The sequence below is a fragment of the Achroia grisella genome, unplaced genomic scaffold (assembly GCF_030625045.1).
Source record: "Achroia grisella isolate CSIRO2021 unplaced genomic scaffold, CSIRO_AGI_Agris_v1 utg149, whole genome shotgun sequence".
Classification (NCBI taxonomy): Eukaryota; Metazoa; Arthropoda; class Insecta; order Lepidoptera; family Pyralidae; genus Achroia; species Achroia grisella.
The window spans coordinates 1,201,247-1,222,509 of record NW_026712644.1 but is presented as its reverse complement, the minus strand read 5'-3'; the positions used below and the strand labels follow the sequence as shown (position 1 = coordinate 1,222,509).

At 33.9% G+C, this 21,263-nt stretch overlaps 1 protein-coding gene across 1 annotated transcript in view; it reads right to left on the bottom strand.

The window, feature by feature from the left end:
• The window catches only part of LOC131840708 (uncharacterized), a 61,621-nt gene that overhangs the window by 13,069 nt on the left and 27,289 nt on the right, over positions 1–21,263 (bottom strand). Inside the window, exons 3-4 of the mRNA XM_059188898.1 lie at positions 13,101–13,202; positions 7,373–7,481 (exon numbers count right to left, since the gene is read on the bottom strand). Coding sequence (XP_059044881.1) covers positions 7,373–7,481; positions 13,101–13,202 — 211 coding nt within the window. The remainder of the gene's footprint in view (positions 1–7,372; positions 7,482–13,100; positions 13,203–21,263) is intronic.

Sequence of the window (21,263 nt, the reverse complement as noted above, 5' to 3'; positions counted from 1 at the left end):
AATATCACGTTTCATTATCTTCTCCAATTACACGTATAAATATATGATTACATACATTGCTTTTACATTTTCAGGTAAGTACAAAAATAAACTTTTTCTTTACTTGCAAATTATCAAAGTATAAATTGAATTTATCATTGTCTATTATTATTTAATACTTTTAGCTTTTCAGATGGCTATAGTCCAAGTCAGTATCGGCTTTAATAATTACGTAATATTAAATAATGTCTATATGTATATTATCATCATCATCTACTTCTTCCTTATCCCAATTATATGGGATCGTCATAATATGTTTTTCTCTTCCATCATGCCTGTTCGCAGTCATTCGTTATTTACTCCATTTCTTACCATATCATCTTTCACAGTCCATCCATCCCTTTTTCAGCTTTCCACTGCCCTTACCTATAACCATCCAAATTCATATGTAACACCTTCCTTAAAATATTACCTTCATTCCTACGCATTATTTGCCCATACTATGATAGACGATCACTCTTCAATCTTCACCCTTCACCGTCACCGGCGCCACTTTCAGACTTCCTCTAATGTATCCATTCTTGTCACACCACACATCCATCTCAACATTTGCATTTCAGTTGCATGCAGTCATCTTTGATCCGTCGCCTTTACGGGCCAGCACTCTGATCCATACAAGACAACAGGCCGGGTCGATGTGCTCCCTCAAATATAGTTGAGTACAATGATGGCTGGCTTATACGTCATACTCGTGAACGGGTGCTGCTTGTGGGGACTGGTCTGTTCAGGTTGTGAACACTGATTAAATTTTTTGTTGTTTGCGATAGCATATGCTGGTGGTCACTCTATTCTCCAAAATTTGAATTTTAATGACTGTGTATTATTATAAACATGTTCCACTATTATTTGAAAAAACTACGAGCTGAGTTTCTTGTCAGTTCTTTTCATTTCGATATCATTCCGAACTGACGGTAGATTTGACATATCATAAGAGTCTGTAATAGACCTACGTGAATAAAGATATTTTGAATTTTAAATTTGAATTTGAATCATGGTCTTGTAAATTTTGTGTATATATTGTACTATCTGTGAATTACCTAAAAATGGATAAAGTCAAAATCATTTAACATTTTTAATAACTTATGAAAGTCATAACTTTTTTATCACCATCCGAATCGTTCAGTTCGGCTATTCACTTCATTTGCGTAGAACGAGCAAGCAACTCTATTTGAACTTTATGTTATTACATTATACGTTCGCGTAAGTACAAACTGAAAATCAGCTCCTGGCGCACATCAGTCCAATGACAGCTGAGCTTGTACCTATTGGAAATCATTATGTGCTATTGTTGGCAATAAATATTTTTTTCTACTTTGGTTCAATCTTTAAATAAATGAGCTTCCAATATATTTAAAATATTTAAAATACCATATTGTAAAATGGTTTCTGAACAGGTAACGCAGGTGTGCGCAATCGCAAATAGCCATATAATTACATTTATAAAATAAAATTATTAAATTCAAATTTGGATCGTCACGCATAGAACATCGATGTTGTTTTGTTTTCCTTTATATACATTTTGCACGCCTTCTCGAACATTCCGTGGCGTCATTATTGAATTCAGTGTACAATAAATTCTAAACATTTTTTTTTACTTCAAATACAGTAAATTAAACATTGCAATATTCCTACAAACAGCAGGTAAAGTCGTCATTTAGGTTTACCTCTGTAAATAAATAGATATTATAATAGCCTAAAACATTTTGAATTAATTAAAAGGTAAATTTTAAAGGAAATATGTATTAAACTAGCTTTTACCCGCGGCTTCGCTCGCGTAGTAAGTATTATTATTAATTAGGTGTAGTTTTTAATTATTAATTAGGCCTACAAAATGTAAGAAGATTTATACAAACTTTCATTCCCTATTTTATCCCCTTAGGGGTGGAATTTGTGTGGAATAAAATCCTTTCTTAGGGGATGCCTACGTCATAGTAGCTTTATGCATGCAAAGTCTCAGCTCGATCGGATTAAAATTGACAAAGTTTCATACAAACTTTCATCCCCTATTTTATCCCCTTGGGGGTAGAATTTATTAAAATCCTTTCTTAGCGGATGCTTACGTCATAACATCTACCTGCATGCCAAATTTCAACTCGTTTTGTTCAGTGGTTTGGGCTGTACGTTGATAGATCACTATGTCAGTCAGTCACCTTTGAGTTACATATATTTAGATTCTATAACATGATACCGAAAGATATCTTGATGTTGCTGGCAGCTTGTCTACTATTCTTTTATTAATGTTTATGTTTATGGTATCTGTTTTTTTATATGTCACTTTTACACTAACTGTTGTTACTTTTATTTTCGCTGTGAGCCCTTTTGGGATTTTTTTTTTACTATTATTTGATTTTTAATTAAAATAGTAGTTGTGATCTCGCTCCATTGATATCTTTCGGTATCATGTTATAGAATTTAATACATATTTCCTTTAAAACCTTTATTAAACGAAATTTGGGGAAAAATTTTTTGTTTAAAACGTTACAAATGCCTAGTCGATAAATTTGCACAGTAAAATCTACTAATATGAATATATAAATCTGTGTAATACCTCAATCCTCCCCATCACGGATTAAAATGGCTTGATTTTTTTATTTAAAAGTATAATTGGAAGCATAATAATGTCTTTTGACGGAACTTTTGTGGGGATTTCTTTAATCACATATTTATATGCAAATTACTTGACCTGAGCAGCACCGCCATTGGAACAATAGGGAGGGCTTTGTGGGAGGTCCTAAAAATAATTAAAATTCTATTTTCAACGGCCATGGAAGAACGTTGAAGGCAAAGGAATTCGTTGTGCTGGAAAATTTAAATCAGCCACTAAATTATTGCATGCAATACTGTCTGTATGGTTTTAGAATTATTCTAATGATATTTCGTTGCAGCTTCCTTTTATGGCGTCACGGGGGATATTTTATTTATTTATTTCGGATATCCATCCCCAATGTGTTAGTAAAAAAATTCTAAACGATGTTAATTAAGAAACTTTTGAATAGTCATATTTTTTATTCTACCATTCATTCGGAATGCAGATTCATCTCAAGAAGAATGAGCAAGAAACTTGTGTGTTGCTCTTTTGAATAATTGTTTTTTTTAAGTATATATATATCCTTATTGTTTTGATTCATATATCTATATCCACGTCCTGAAGCACTTGCCCCGCAGTAGTGCAAGTATGTCCATCTCCTACATATCAAATAATAATAATAATATCAGGACAATTCACACAGCGCCATCTAGACCCAAGTTAAGCTAGCTGAAGCTTGTGTTATGGGTACTAGATAACTGATACGAATACATACATATATATATATATATTGTAATTAAATACATATCATATATAGAAAACACCCAGACTGACACAAACAATCATATTCACGAATACAAATGTATGTGCCATGTGAGGAATCGAACCCACAAACATCGAAAGTAAGGCGATGTGTTAAACCGTTAGACCACAGAGGCCGTCGAAAATATGACTTCAGTCTGGACTGAACTTGTATATATAGCAAAATTGCAACAAGCTGAAGTCTGTATAGTCTAGATACTAAAAACAAATATGGAATTTGTGTCTTTCTTACAGCAGTAGAAGATAAAAATAGAAATAGAATTCATATCAGTCTGTTTGCATTAATAAAATGAAAAAAACTACTACGTCGAATTTAATGTCGTTCATAGTTAAATGTAGGCTCTATTTTATCGCAAGAAACTATTTTATTGCACGGAGTAAGGGCGGACGTGAGGTGTAAGGGCGTTTCGCAAGTTGAAATATAAAAATACTTATGACAAATTTCTCGATCCAGATGCTCGCAAATAATCTCTCAAGCACAGAACGTTGAACATAGTTATAGTGCGACAGGCGATGACTCTCGGCATCTAACGACCGCTCAGTGATTTCACTAGAAATTCAGATACAGGGCTGCCAACTTTACGAAAACATCGTACAAGTACGTATTATTGGCCTTGGTACAAGGTTATTTTTATTTCGAACAAACGTGTACGAAATTTTCAAAGTAGTTATAGTGCGACAGGCGATGACTCTCGGTACCTAACGATCGCTCAGTGATTTCACTAGAAATTCAGATACAGGCCTGTCAACTTTACGAAAACATCGTACAAGTACTATTGGCCTTGGTGCGAGGTCATTTTTACTTCGAACAAACGTGTACGAAATTTTCAATGCAGATATAGTGCGACAGGCGATGATCTCGGCATAAACGATCGCTCAGTGTTTTTACTAGAAATTCAGATACAGGGCTGCCAACTTTACGAAAACATCGTACAAGTACTATTTATTGGCCTTGGTACGAGGTCATTTTTACTTCGAACAAACGTGTACGAAATTTTCAAAGTAGTTATAGGGCGACAGGCGATGACTCTCGGCATCTAACGAATCGTTCAGTGTTTTTACTAGAAATTCAGATACAGGGCTGCCAACTTTACGAAAACATCGTATAAGTACTATTGGCCTTGGTACGAGGTCATTTTTACTTCGAACAAACGTGTACGAAATTTTCAAAGTAGTTATAGTGCGACAGGCGATGACTCTCGGTACCTAACGATCGCTCAGTGATTTCACTAGAAATTCAGATACAGGGCTGCCAACTTTACGAAAACATCGCATAAGTACTATTGGCCTTGGTACGAGGTTATTTTTACTTCGAACAAACGTGTACGAAATTTTCAATGCAGATATAGTGCGACAGGCGATGACTCTCGGCATAAACGATCGCTCAGTGTTTTTACTAGAAATTCAGATACAGTGCTACCAACTTAACGAAAACATCGTACAAGTACTATTGGCCATGGTAGGAGGTCATTTTTACTTCGAACAAACGTGTACGAAATTTTCAAAGTAGTTATAGTGCGACAGGCGATGACTCTCGGCACCTAACGATCGCTCAGTGATTTCACTAGAAATTCAGATACAGGGCTGCCAACTTTACGAAAACATCGCATAAGTACTATTGGCCTTGGTACGAGGTTATTTTTACTTCGAACAAACGTGTACGAAATTTTCAATGCAGATATAGTGCGACAGGCGATGACTCTCGGCATAAACGATCGCTCAGTGTTTTTACTAGAAATTCAGATACAGTGCTACCAACTTAACGAAAACATCGTACAAGTACTATTGGCCATGGTAGGAGGTCATTTTTACTTCGAACAAACGTGTACGAAATTTTCAAAGTAGTTATAGTGCGACAGGCGATGACTCTCGGCACCTAACGATCGCTCAGTGATTTCACTAGAAATTCAGATACAGGGCTGCCAACTTTACGAAAACATCGTACAAGTACTATTGGCCATGGTAGGAGGTCATTTTTACTTCGAACAAACGTGTACGAAATTTTCAAAGTAGTTATAGTGCGACAGGCGATAACTCTCGGCTCCTAATAATCGCTCGGTGAAGTGTCGAAAGTTATCTTATCTCAAAAAGAACTAGAAAGAAACTTGCGTGTTGCTCTCATAAATAATTTAATTGTAACTTTACATTTTAAGTTGAAATGTGCACACATTTCAATTTAAAATATAAAGTTACTACTTACGAATAAGTACTACCAAGTAGCACTAATTCATTAGAGTCAAAATATTGAATAACTAAGTAAGAGTAAAAAATAATAAATGTAAAGTAAAATAAATAATTGAAATTAAAACTTCTTCATACAAGCCTAAATGTTTAAAGTTTGATTGCAGCCCTGCATATGGTATCGTTATTGATATATAATATGTAGATATAGGGTTGAAGCATTGAAAAAAATATTGCTAACACGTACAATGTCTGCCGCGACGCGACACCGCTGTTGTATTTCGAGCTGGTACGTGACAGATGTACGTTTTCAATAACGTATATTATGACATTTGGCAACTCCCCATAAATATTTTTTTTATACAATTTTACAGTTTTCCTTTAATTAATAATATATATGTGTCAATACGTACCATTAGATACTCTGTTCAAATATAGTATATTTTTTTGGCCAACGAAAAGTGGGTCGTATATAAGTGGTAATATTAATATTTATTACTAGTATTTACATAACCTAATTGTACAACTAAGAACCTAAAATGAAAAGTTTAAAAAAAAATAATAATATGATGACTAAAATATATTATTAAAAGGGGTCCCTTTAGGCAACGTTCCGAAGATACTGGCAGCGTTCCCTTTTTTATACACTTTATTGTGCCGTTTTCATTACTCTCTTCTTAATCGTTCTCTTACTGCTCAGGATAGAGACTCTACAGTATCTTGTCGACCAACTGTCGCCATTGGATGCACTCAGATGCATGGTGTAGTGCAGCCTTGACAGTTATATTCAGTTGACTCGATATCTGTTTTTTTTTGATTACTCTAATGTTGTTGGTCGCAGCTGGCCTTTACAGCTTCACCGGACGATAGCGGGTGAGTGCGGATGGCACTGCCTGACTGATGCGTTTTTAGTCTGAGGGCACCGCTAGGGGTTCGAAGCTCGGCTCAGGCGATCGTAATTTCGATCTACGTTTGAATTGGACGGAAGAATTGGAGAAAGACGAAATGTTTTTTTATTCATTATTATCTTACTAATATTATACATGAGAAAGTTTGTGAGTATGGATGTATGTTTGTTACTCTTTCATGGAAAAACTAATGAACTTGAATTTGATTAAACTTTACAGTAATGTAGCCTATATATCAGAATAATACTTATACTATAAATTTGAAACTGCGAGTGCAGCTAGGATTATTATAGAAAACACCCATACTGATACAAACAAACTTACTCACGAATATTAATGTTTGTATCGTGCGAGGAATCGAATCCGCAACCATTGGATAGTAAAGCAGTATGCTATTCCACTAGGCCACCGAGGCTGACGATTGCATTTGCATTGCATATAATAGTATAAATATGAATAGTCTGCACCGATCTGAATGGAATTTGACTTCAAGATAGATTGTATTGTAAGCGCAGACATAAACATCTTATACAATACATATATAACATTCTCGTGTCGCAATGTTAGTTAACATACTCCTCCGAAACGGCTTGACCGATTTTTAAGATATTTTACATGCATATTCAGAAAAATTGAGAATCGGCTACTGTCTATTATCCATACTACTATGAGATAAAGGTTGTCCATCCCTAACATTTTTATGACATTTTTTTAATGTGGAATTAAAAATACATACAACCCTATACTTTCACCCTTCTATCATCAACCCCTATTTTTGAATAGCGATTCTAATTTTATTGGCACAACAATCTTTGCTGCGTCAGCTAGTTTTATTATATAAAAATAAAGCAGATTTAGCCAGGATTAAGAACTGGTATAAGAAATAACAACTTACCAACTACATCGAGGCGTAAGAATATGCTAGTGGGCGGATGAGACGATACTTGGCACTCGTAGATTCCTGCATCACGTTTTTGGACGAAACGGACCTTTAGCGTCCAATCCTGTCAAAGAAAACCAACATTCAGCATTTTATATACAATACAATTGTAATAATAATAATAATAATAATAATATCAGGATCTTGCAATAGAGGTAAGAACACAATGGCGAGCTGATACTGTACACACTGTACCCATTGTACTTTCCTCTACCGGTATTGTACCCAAAATACTTCAAAATAGTCTGCAAACATTAAACATTCATCCATCCAAAACATTCTCCTACAGAAAGCCACAATTTAAATATATACAATACAACAATATCTTCACCCAGTCTCCCATTACAAATGAAGAGAAAAAAAGGAAAGAATAATAATAATAATAATAATAATTTATTTATGTATTACAAATGATTGAATTTCACGACTTTTCTGTACTACAATATGTAAGGAAAGCAGAGGGAATGGGCATTGTTAGTCATGTGGACTGAGAATCCTATTGCTATCAATGTACCATGTCAGGTTGACCTCCACGTGGTTCCCCTTGGATACCATCGTGATAAATTCATGGTGAATTTGTCACGATGGGCTAACTGACCTGACCTCATGCTCAATTTATCATCCTCCACTGGTGCCCCGCCAGCGTAAACCGTTAGCGCAGGCGAATGTACCATTACATTATCATCCATAAAAAAAAATATGCCGGCGTCGGTGGTTTAGTGGTTTAGCACACCGTTTTACATCCGATGGGTTCGATTCCTAGCACGGTGCAAACATTTTTGTTCAATTTTATATATTGTTCTAGAATAGAATAGAAAATCATTTATTCAAATAAACTTAATTTAAGTACTTTTGAATGGTCATAACATTTTTTTTAATCTACCGCTCATTCGAAAATCTGTCTCATCACAAGAAAAACGAGCAAGAAACTTGTGTGTTGCTCTTTTAAATAATTCTTGTAAGTTCACATTTTACAAGTCGAAACGTGTGAATACAAACTACCAACCAGCACTAATTTATTAGTGTCAAATATAAATATACAATAAGATTAAATCAGTCGTAGTGATAAGAGTAGACCAGTCCCTACAAGCAGCACTCGTTCACGAGTATGACGGATGAGCCAGCCATCACTGCGCTCGACCATATTTTAGAGAGCCCAATGACCGGGTCATAGTTCTAAACTAGCGAATCGCTTGGGTGCGTTAATGATTAAATTATTAAATTCCTCAGCTTTTTTGAACTACAAACAAACAAACAAAAGGTCGTCATGCCTCTATGGTCTAGTGATTTAACACACTTTCGATTCTTTATATTGTATAAACATTTTTATTTATGAGTATGATTGTTTGTATCAGTCTGGGTGAGTTGTCGTAATATATAATATAATAATAATCTTAGGACAATTCACACAGCGCCATCTAGACCCAAGCTAAGGTAGTTAAACCTTGTGATATAGGTACTAGACAACTTATATAAATACATACATATTATACATAGAAAACACACAGACCGATACAAACAATCAGACTTATGAATACAAATGTTTCTGCCATGCGAGGAATCGAACACACAAAATGGTGTGCTAAACCGATCACAATTATTATTATTCATTTAAATCCTTTGACGCGTCGTTGGTCTAGCGGTCAAGGCAGAAACATTTGTATTCATGAGTATGATTGTTTGTATCGGTCTGGGTGTTTTGTTTTCTATGTATAATATGTATGTATTTACAAAAAAAAAATATCTATGTATATGTATCAGTTATCTAGTACCCATAACACAAGCTCTAGTTAGCTTAACTTGGGTCTAGATGGCTCTGTGTGAATTGTCCTGAGATTATTATTATTATTATTATTATATATATGATGTAAAGTAAAAGATTAAAATTAATTTAATACTATTAATAGCTTAATTAACCGGATATGCAAACAAAACCTCAAAGTGTGTTTGCGGTTAACCTAAAACTGTACTACTAATAAAGTATGGTCATTGCCTCTGAAATATTTCCTTTTCATCCATCTATTTTCGGACGATATTTAAATTGGATAAATTGAGTTTAATCTCCCCTCCAGTATTAATATTTACTGAGCCAATTGGGACGACATAAATTCGCTTCTCAAATAAAAATCAGGATGACTAAAAATACGATTTTATCCGTAACTGTCAATTTGGAGTTAAGCCTATTGTGCTTACTGTCTGGTGATGAAATTAACTTGTGTGTTAGAATTTTTTTATGTAATTGGACCTATCCAATTACGTAAAGTATAGTAGGTAAAGTATAGTAATAATTTATTATATTATTACTATACTTTACCTATAAAGTATAGTAATAATATAATAAATGATCCTGGACAATTAACACAGCGCCATTTTTTTGTAAATGGTGTATTATATTCGAATGTTTTCTGATCTGGATGTTTTCTGTGTATATTAATACATAGAAAACATCCAGAACAATTTAAACAATCATACTTATGAATACAAATGTTTATATCATGGATTCGAACCCGCGATTGTTGCACGTAAGGTGCATACATGAACTTCAGTACATACGATAATCGATGCCCCGTTCAAAACGGGGATAGAAATTACGACAGGCCTTAGTCGAGATTCGAACCCCTAGCAGCTTACACTAATGTCGTATCCGTCAGGTCGGAGTTCCATAAGTCCTTCCACAGGTTTGGAGTGCCATCTATACTCATATCTCGTTTGACGAAGCTGTAAAGGCCAGATACACCCAACATCATTAGAATAGTTCGAAAAACTGTCATGTTTATGCTCAAAATTATAATATAGCTACATAGCAAATTGTTTGCCGACTGAAATACACACAATTTTGTACCTTATTGACTTTACTTACTATGAACTTGGATTGGATTTTCAAGAACACGAAAATTTCCAATAAAAAATTATACGTTATATTTCGTAGCAGAATATTAAGAAACTGACTCTTCAATGCTAGAATTTTCAGCCTGTTTAAATTCAGCGGCAGCTAATAACAGACTTAAGATTGTTTCAAAAGAACAACAAAAAGATGCTCCGCTAATTGCTTGTGGATCTAATCTTTTAAGTCTTTGCATCTCGGTTTTATTAGTTAAGATAATTAGAGTTAATAATGTTATATTTTCATAATACTTAACACATATTTGAAGCAGCTTTTTCTTTGTTTTATAGTCTCGGTTAATTGGCACATATTTTAGAATATATGAAATAGTTAATTTTAAACTTTCGTGTTCAACATACATTATTTAAATTATTAACCGGGTCTTAACACGAATAATTTTATGTCAAATAAAGGTATTTATCTCTCTCGAGACCTAACAGAGAAGATGGCTTAAAATTACATATGATCGAACTTTCGTTAAACAATCTAGTACCGGTAGATGAAGACTGCTGTCACCTATCTACATTGACATCGCTGTTACTCCAGTCAGCTCGTGACCACGGCTAGTGCAACCTAGTCGAAACGTCAAGAGAGGTAAATACCTTTATTTGCCATAAGATTATTCGTGTTAAGACCCGGTTAATAATATAAATAAAGCAATATATGAATTCGAACACCTCGGTGGTCTAGCACCCGTTTTTCTTTCGATAGTCGCGGGTGTGATTCCTCGCACGGTACAAACATTTGTATTTATGAGTATGATTGTTTGTATTGATCTGGATGTTTTCTATATATACATATCTAAGTATTTATATTAGTTGTCGAGTACCTATAAAGCAAGCTCTGCTTAGTGTGGGACTAGATGGCACTGTGTTAATTGTCCAGGGGTATTATTATTATTATGAATACATATCGTGGTAGATTGCCGTCGTCAGTGCCGTCATCACAGAGGCAATATCAATATATTAGTTTTTAAATATTATTTCATATGTATTATGGTTTATATAAATATATTATAATGGGCCTAGTCTGCACGTACAACGGCCCGAATAAGAGGCTAATTGCGGAGACTGGAGTCCAACATACATATACATACATACATACATACAATGGGCCTAGTTGACTGAAATAAATAAATAATAATAATATTGTCGTGTCGGTAACCCATATGCTTTAAAACTGTCAATATTGGTAAACGCGACATTTGACATGCCCACATATCGCAATATAATGTGGCAAGGAGCGAGTCTGGGCATTTCTCGGAATATTTTTTTATTTGTAGTTAGAAATATAAATTACCACACAAAGTTTTTTCTTTTTTGGTGTTGCCAGATTTGAACTCTCGGGTCATGTGTTGGACGCAATTCAGCGTAGTAAAATAATTGGCAACAATAGTCTCATAAAAACAGACTATTTTTTGTAATAATATACAATCAACATCATTGCCTTGCCTTTATCCCATTACTTCGGCGCAGTATGTCATCTTCTTCCACTGATCCCTACCAGCCGTCATTTCTGAACTTACTCTCCTCTTAACATATCATCTTTCACACAATCCATCCATCTTTTTTTGGTCATCCTCTACCTTTCTATCCATCCAAATTAATGTTAAATATATTATTTTGTTACATATACAATATCGTTTGAAAAGAGAGCAGATTCTCTTGTCAGTTCTTTTTAACTCAAAACTACTTTTCCAGATAGTTTTGAGCTAAGAAAGTCTTAAGGTTGTAGATCTATTACAGCTACTTATGATATGTCAGAACATATCGTAAGTTGCTACTTACTACTTAAAGTAATAGATCTACAAGAATAAAAATATTTTTATTTTAGTGTACAATACCACTATAAAGTTTAACGTGTGATATTTGAATATACGATCTTCGGGATCTATAAATCGAAATTGGAGTAGGTGTTTATTGTCTCTAAATCAGATTTATGGTCGATGAGTTAAATCTCATCTATTACTAAATTGTCAAGTGTTTTGTTAAATGTCTTGAATTTAATATATTTTATGTGTTCGCCTACATCCGAATTAATCATTTCATCATCCTTTCCCTTCATTTCCTTGTCATAACTAAATCAATTAGTGTTGGCGTAATATGTTTTTTCATCTCTGTTCACAATCATTTCGTTAGTCACTCCCTTTCTTACTGTACGGGTGCTGCTTGTGGGGACTGAATTTGGGACCCAAATTTGAATTTTAATGACTGTATATTATTGTAAATATGTTCCACTATTATTTGAAAAAAATACGAGCTGAGTTTCTTGTCAGTTCTTCTCATCTCGATATCATTCCGAAGTGACGGTAGATTTGACATATCATAAGAGTCTGTAATATACCTACATGAATAAAGATATTTTGAATTTGAATTTGAAAAAAACTATATCGTTTTTCAGGTCAGTCATCATCAGTTGATCAAGCTTTAAACCAGGACATAGCTTAAAATTAAGCTACCAACAGCAGAAACAAGATTATCGTGGGTATCTTCCACGGTTACACATAATAGAATCTCCCTTACATATACCATATTACTCATTATTCAACTAACCTTTCTGCTTTACTTTTTTATATAGATACCTTTTTATTAAAGGAAATATTTTTTCCTAGTAGTTTTCTATATTAACTCTAATGATTAATTCTTGATGAATTTGCCACGTCGCTTAACTGACTTGATTTCACCTGAAGTTTTACATCCCATCATATTTCAATGGCAATATACTAGCGTATACCATTAGTGCTGACGGATCCACCATTCTATATTCCTCTACAAAAAGATAAGTTTTTTATTAGCTTACCTCTGAATGCTGGAGATGTATGGCTTGAAATCTCTGATCCGAGCTGTACGTAGTCAACCCAACAGTCAAGAGATGATAATCTTTTCTTCTAATCCAAGATACCTGAAACAAAACATATCAAATATGTACAGGATGGATCTATGGATCAAATAGCATATATTGACGTTATTTAGACGATTATTTGGGAGACGACTTTGTATAACGTTAGTTGGTCAAAAAAGGGATTTTTAATATTTTTAAAATGTTAAACAGATACACAATTTATAAGCTAGGTTAAAAGATTGAAACTGTTTAAAAAACAAGAATTAATATAGGAATTAACAAAATTAAAGGCCAAACTATCCTATATTTATCAAAATTAAATGATTTTGGATTTGATTTGGTTATTGCTACCAAAGCAAAGTAGGTACGCATTTCTTTTAAAAATTATTAAAGAAAATTCCTTATGAACGAAGGACCGAGATGTCATTATTTACTCGTTCTTCTCTGGGATGGGATGCTATTAGCGCAGTTCACACATTATCACCTGTTTAAGATTATCCTTTTCTAATTAGACAAATTCAGGAATTTAGCAGACCATCACACACACCTTCTTATATCCAATGATCTTCTGTCTAATTTCTTGCATGATACAAATATATGCATTCATATAATCATTTTTATTGGTCTAAATATTTCTACATATATTATGTATATAAATATATTTAATTATTATTTATAATACTAAACTCATAGTAGACGTTCTGATTAATTTGGGACTCGATGACGCTGAGCTAAGTGTCATAATTATTATTATTATAATAGGGAGAATAGAAATACTAATTATAAAAAGAAATACTAAATTATTTTGCATTGCATTATATATATTTTGTATGTATGAAGTATAATAGAAGCTTACATTAAATGTGTTTGCACAATGCAAATTGAATGAAGGTCGTACGCAGTAACGTCTCGCTGATTGTTTTCTCTGCTCATAAACTAAAATAGGTAGTAAACCAGGACAAGTTCCACTCGCCGTAGTTTTATACAAATGACTCGCGAAAATCTTCCACCATTGACGTTTTACGACGGTGTACAGTTGAGTAGGGGCGTAAAACTTCACTAGCGTGAAAAGGGGCTTATTACTCGCTTTTACATCTGAAGTAAAATGAATTACGAGTATATTTCAAGGATAATAATTATGATTTTATTGTAGAAGTAAACGCTAAAGAATTAATAACTAATTGAATGAAATTTATATGTGATACTAATGTAAAGATAAAAGTAAATATTGGTGAAGTAATAACTGATGTATAAGAAATATTAAGTGATACAGTTATGGTGGCAAATGTAGATACGTAAAGACAATGTTTTGGGAGCTAAGTTTGAACAAACGTTGGCTAGCGTCTATTTTGTACTAGATATTTTAATTCGGATACAAATGCTTGCACCGCGTGAGAAATGGAACAATTTTTAGATCTACTCTAATGCTGTTGGCTGCAGCTTCGTCGGACGATAGAGGCGAGTGCAAATGTCTCTGCAAACCTGCGGAAGGATGTATGTAGCGGCTGAAAGCCAACTCCCGCCTGATGAATACTATTTTAGTCTGAGGGCTTGAGGTTCGAACTTGGCTCTGGCCACCGAAATTTCAGTCCCCGTTTGAATCGATCGGAGTGGAAATGGAACTAGCAACTATTTCACAGTACGAGAAATGGTCTTGCCTTCTCCTTTCTACCACCGAACTACACGACCAACCGTAGGACTTCCTCCCTCGTCGTCGAAATTCCACATATTCGCACCAAGCGGTTCGCATCGTCATTTTTAACCCGCCCTGCCAAAGAGTGGAACACACTCCAGCATTCGTGTTCCCGGAGAAATACAATCCCAGATTCTTCAAGTCTATGGTGATAGTCGATATGGTGAATATCGTCTGTGTAAGGGCGTTACATCCTAGGTTTAACCATCATTTCCCATCAGATGAGGTAAGACCAAGCGCAAACCCATTAATAGTAAAAAAATGGATCTCGCGACCATCGGAAGTAAGACTGTTTGCTAAACCGCTAAAACATCGCGGCCGTCGAAAGTTTACCGGGCCGTCTAATAAAGTAGTAATGATCATGTTATTATTTGCACGCTGAACATAAGCAAAAGCCTAACCTTACCATACTGCTTCCGCCATTAACATTTCAGCTGGTAAATTAATTCAAAACAGCATTAGTACAAGAATTTATGTTGTTTACAGCTGGTTTACTGCCAGTAAAATGCTGACGCTCATTAAAATTAACATAAGTAGTTACAATGAATAGGTTATGATACAAGAATCATAATGTATACAATGTTCGTACTGTCAACAGGAACATTGAGATATTTCATACTAATCTAGGGCTGCTGCGGATTCTGAATGCTCATAACTTTTTAAATTATTATTTTTATTATTTTATTATTATTATCACAAAAATTTGCATCACATAAAATTCTTACATTTGTAAATAGAAATAGAAATAGAAATAATCTTTATTCAAATAAACTCATTACAAGCACTTTTGAATAGTCATATTTTGATTCTATCACTCATTCGGAATGCAGATTCATCACAAGAAGAATGAGCAAGAAACTTGTGTGTTGCTCTTTTTAATAGATGTTTTTTTTTTTATATAAATAATTACAGTATAACAAGTAAGAGGCATGCGATAATCAACATAGAAGTCGCTACGCACTCATTATTAATGTAACCAGATAATATTGTCAGTGCTATGGATTTAAAGTTTTTCTATAAAAACATTATTATCGTTAACGAATTCTTCAATTTTATAGTAAGCTTTTTTGCAAAGGAACTGTTTTATTTGACATTTAAATCTTTTTTCTGGCAGATTTATAACAGACTCTGGTATTTTATTGTAAAACCTTACGCAATTGCCATAAAACGAATTACTAACTTTAGCCAAACGACATTTAGGTAAAATAAAAATAAATACACTTTTATATAAAACTATATACATATGTGTAGTTAGTAATGAACAAGTGCATCTTTATATAATACTACTCATGATTCAGAACGCAACAGTTTATTGTACCTACTTATATATAATATATAAATAATAACAGTTGCCTAAAACAAGACTTGGTAAAACTTTTAAACAAGTCATTAGTATAAAAATCATAATGTAAAATAAACTACCTGTGCAAGTAAGAGAATTACCCCCAAAACAATTCAAAACTGAAATAAAATCTTTTTTTGAAAAACATTCTTTTTTTAATATTTTATTTAGACTTAAATATAATTATGTCGTAATAATGACTACGAAACATATTATGTTATTAGTTATATTGTGTACGTATTTAATTAATGTAATTTTATTTATTAATGTAATTGTAATTGGATTGAATTTATATAAATGTGAAGTATGTTATGACTTGCTATATATGTAAAGAAGTTTTTTATATTGGTTAATAAACGAAATATAAAATAATAATACTTTTAGGACAATTCACTCAGCCCCATCCAAACCCAAGTTAAGGTAGCTAAATTTGTTTTTCATTTCTAAATTTGAGCGCGTTTAACCGCAATCTCACCTGATGTTAAATGATGATGCGGTCTAAGATATTACGAGTAAGCTGAAATAGTGTCTATTCACTCTTAATTTGAAAAACCCAATGTTGTAAGAGGCAGCAAACATAGGCGAGAGAGAGTTCCACTCCTCAGCTGCTAGCATAAGTGAAGATGATGCAAATCGGTTGGTTCGAACAGCAGCGATGTCTACAGCTTGTGTTATGGGTACTAGATGACTGATACAAATACATAATTTTATTTTTTTCGTAAATACATACATATTATACATAGAAAACACCCAGGATGATATAAACAATCATACTCATGAATACAAATGTTTGAGCGAGGAATCGTACCAGCGACTATCTGAAGTAAGGCGGTGTGGCTTCGGCATCACCGAGGCAGTCTATATATTTCATACTGAACTAGTGGCCCACTGCGGATTCGTCTAAATGCTTATAACTTTGTTTATTATATGATATATTTTTTTTAATGGATGATAATCAAAACTACTCGCCACGGCTTCGCATGGCTGTACATGTATAATCTATATACCTTCCTCTTGAATCACTATATCTATTAAATCGCTTTAAAATCCGTTGCGTAGTTTTAAAGATTTAAGCATACATAGGGACGGACAGACAGCGACAGCGACTTTGTTTTATACTAAGTAATGATGTCCTACATGAATAAATTATGTTTGTTTCGCCGCTTATGAACTAATTCTTAATATTAATATTCTTTCCCTACCGTCCAGATCAGTATATATGTAGATTCAATAAACTGAAGAACTGGCAATAAACTCAACTGAATTTTTTTTTTTAAAAAAGAGTTAATTAATTTAATGTGTACTTATGTAGGTCTTAAAGTTTGACATTAAATGAAAATCCCGTGCATGAACTATTATTGCACGCTCATCACTTAAGTAATCGTTTATGTGTCGCCTAACATCTATATAATATATCATGTAGCCATTTCTACATTTTTTCTTTGTTAACAGATCAAAGACTACTTGTCTACTCCCCAAACGTCTGCCGTGCAGATATTTTAATTTCTTCACGTTTTCTTTCTTTAATTTTGATGACAAATGACAGATACTATATTCTAAGTATTTCACCACAAACACCATTTCATCCCACTTTTTACCTTACTTAATTATTCATTCCACATCTGAACGGAATGACCGTGTTTTTCATGTATGGCCTTCAACTTTATTATTATGAGACTGTCTGTTATTTTCTTACTAGCTACAAGCCCGGTTTCGCTCGTTCGTACATGTATTATATACATAAAAATTCCTCTTGAATCACTCTATCTATTGCTGAAAACTGCATTAAAATCCGTTGCGTAGTTTAAAAGATCTAGGCGAACAAACAACGGAAGCGACTTTATTTTGTACTATGTAAAAATACGTAAGATAAAGCAGAGGAATTACGGAGTACGAAGGTTGTCGTTTATGACATTTTAGTTTTTAATATAGTTTGATAAAAAAAAACAACGATTTCAAATTCTATTTTCAATGATATATTGTTTTTTTAAACCTAACCGTTATGTTATTTCTAACGGTCAATAATAATTTAATTCTACTAATACGTGTAATAAAATTCTTTCTTTCCTTTTTTTTAAAATATCATTTTACATTAATGTTAAAAATAGGACAGATGACCGTTGGGGCAGTAAAGTCCTCGAGTGGCGACCACGGACCGGAAGACGCAGCGTGGGAAGGCCTCCAGCAAGGTGGACCGACGATCTGGTCAAGATCGCGGGAAGGCATTGGATGCGAGCAGCGCAGGACCGATCGTCGTGGAGATCTTTGGGGGAGGCCTATGTCCAGCAGTGGACGTCTTCCGGGCTGCGATGATGATGATGATGTTAAAAATAGTCATGAAATTGTAATATTGGTAATATTGTATATTTCCTTTGTGATTTCGAAGTCAAGTGGGACAAATATTTGAAAATTAACCCAAACATTTGCAAATATTTACTATAACCGCACTAGCCGCAAAGTCAATTGGTCTACGGTAATGGATTCACCGTGTAAATGTTGCTATGAAATTCTAGGCCAGCAATCTATGTATATATATGTACGTATGTATATGAGAATAACTATTATTGGGCGACTTGATTGACACTCAGACCGATTCAAACAATCATTCTCATGACATGTTTGTACCTTGAGAGGAATCGAACCGACGACCATCGGTAATAAGGCGGTGGACTAACCCATTATTATGGTTTATCAATCGAGTACAAACATCTTAGAAGAAATTTATTCAATTATCGTTTTTTATTAATATAAATAAAATTTCTAAAACAAAAGGTGCTTAAGTTACTCCTTATAACATTAGCTATCTGCGAGTGCAAGTCCCGTCAAAATCGGTCCAGCGGTTTCAGAGATGAGATTGAAAATGTTACTGGTCGCTGTTTGTACGTAGAATATTTGTATATGAGAATATCTATTACTGGGGAACTTGACAGAATAGAATTTTAAACAAAAACTGTTATATAAATATTTGTCTGTTTATTTGTTAGTGTGCGCTGATCTCTGTAACGACGTAACGGTTTTCTGGGCGGCATCCAGACATGTATCTATTGTGGTAATTTTTGTTTAAAATTCATTGTTTGTTTTATTTTAATCGCTTTACAATAATAATATCTCAGGACAATTCACATAGCGCCATCTAGTTCCAAGCTATGTAGAGCTTGTGTTATGGACACTAGACAACTGATAGGAAGATAATATGATGTTTTAATTTTTTTTTTCGAAAAGACATATATAACATACGTAAAAAACACTCAGACGATTCAAACAATCATTCTCATGACATGTTTGTACCTTGAGAGGAATCGAACCGATGACCATCGGTAATAAGGCGGTGTGCTAAGCCATTAGACCGCCGGGGCTGTTAAACAATAAAGTTATACATATACGAAGTCGAGAGGTCAGTTAGTTAATTACTGAAAAGGTAACAATACTCCTCAACCTTCGCAATACCATAATAGTAAGTCTCAGTAATATGATCATAAAAAATTATGCCTACCCTCATTACAATATAAATAGGGTCGTAGAACTCAGTTTGTTTACTAATTGATTATACTAAAGTGTGGGAATTACTTAATTGTATGCTGTTTAGGCAGTTTGGATAGCTAACGAATTGAATGTACGAATTTTAATTGTAGAGTAGGGTTAAGTTCAAAATATGTGTTCATTTAATATAATATCTAAAATTCTCAGGGCAGTGTTTGTAACAGAAGCACTTCGAATTCATAACAATATAAAATTCTCGCATTACAGTGTTCGTAACAAAACTTCTCCGAATTCGCTTGATCGATTCTTATGAAATTTTATGTGTATGTTTAGTAGTTCTAAGAATAGGACGTAAATTAATTTTTATATCTTTGAGTCATAACGGGGGTCTACTCCATTTCTTTTTTGTGGAAATTTTATATTATTTTTTAGAATCCTATCTTATACATACTTAAAATCTTAAATTTTCACCTTTTCACCATTAACGTCTATTTTTACTACATGGCGCTTTGTGAATTGTCCTGCGATATTATTATGTATACTTCTTACTTAAAATAACATAGACGAAGCTGCGGGATGTAACTAGTGCTAAATATAAGGGTTGTGACAAAACTTAATGTTTAATTGTCCGTAACTTGAATTCGTGAGACCACAAAACAAAGCGCTTTACGAGTGTCATCGAGTTGGCAACGGGCATGTCAGCTTTATGGACTTGGCTCAGATAACTACCACGAATTTATGGTAAGTGTTGCTAACGTGTTCATGTTTTATTTTCAGTTTCTGACCACATATATAACTCTTTGTGCTGTACTGGCATAGAAAGGAACTAGATAACGTCGTGGCTTACTGGATCACTACCCCGATTTGGATCGAAAGCTAGTTCAAATGTGATCGAAGTCAAAAATCTTTGTACATCAATTTATTTTCTCATTGCTTGGCGATGCAAATTCTGACGAAACATAGAAAGCTGATATACTGCGCTGACCCCAAATAATGAGATAAAGGCAAGGTATAATTGCTTGGCGTGTGAAATAGGTGAGATAGGGGCTACCTCCGTACGAAATCATGACAGGTTTATGAACTTAGCTCAGATAACTACCAGAAATTTATGGTAACTGTTGCTAAAGTGTTCATCTTTTATTTTCAGTTTCTGACCAGAATACAACTCTTTGTGCTGTACTGTAAAGGAACTGAATAACGTCGTAGCTCAGTGGTTTTTTAACCCGACTTTAACCGTAAGGAGTTCAAATCTTTTTGACCACATCATAACTTTTTCTGCTGAAATGAACATATAGAAGAATTGGATAACGGTTAGAAGTTTACTGTTTCGTACATGGACCGAAAAGATAGAAAATCAAATCTGATCGACTCAAATCAAATCCATAAATTTTTATTCAACTTTATTCAAGTAAATTTATTACAGATTCTATCATCAGTTCAGAGTGCCTTCGAGCTGAGAAGAACTGACAACTGACCCTCCCCCCCCCCCTGTCGGTTGCAGGTTATAAATGAAGGCAATCCTTTAAAATAATTTCAGTCCCGACCAGGAACAAAACCTAATGTGAAAACTATTTCCCATTATTAACAATCTCTACGACTTTATAAA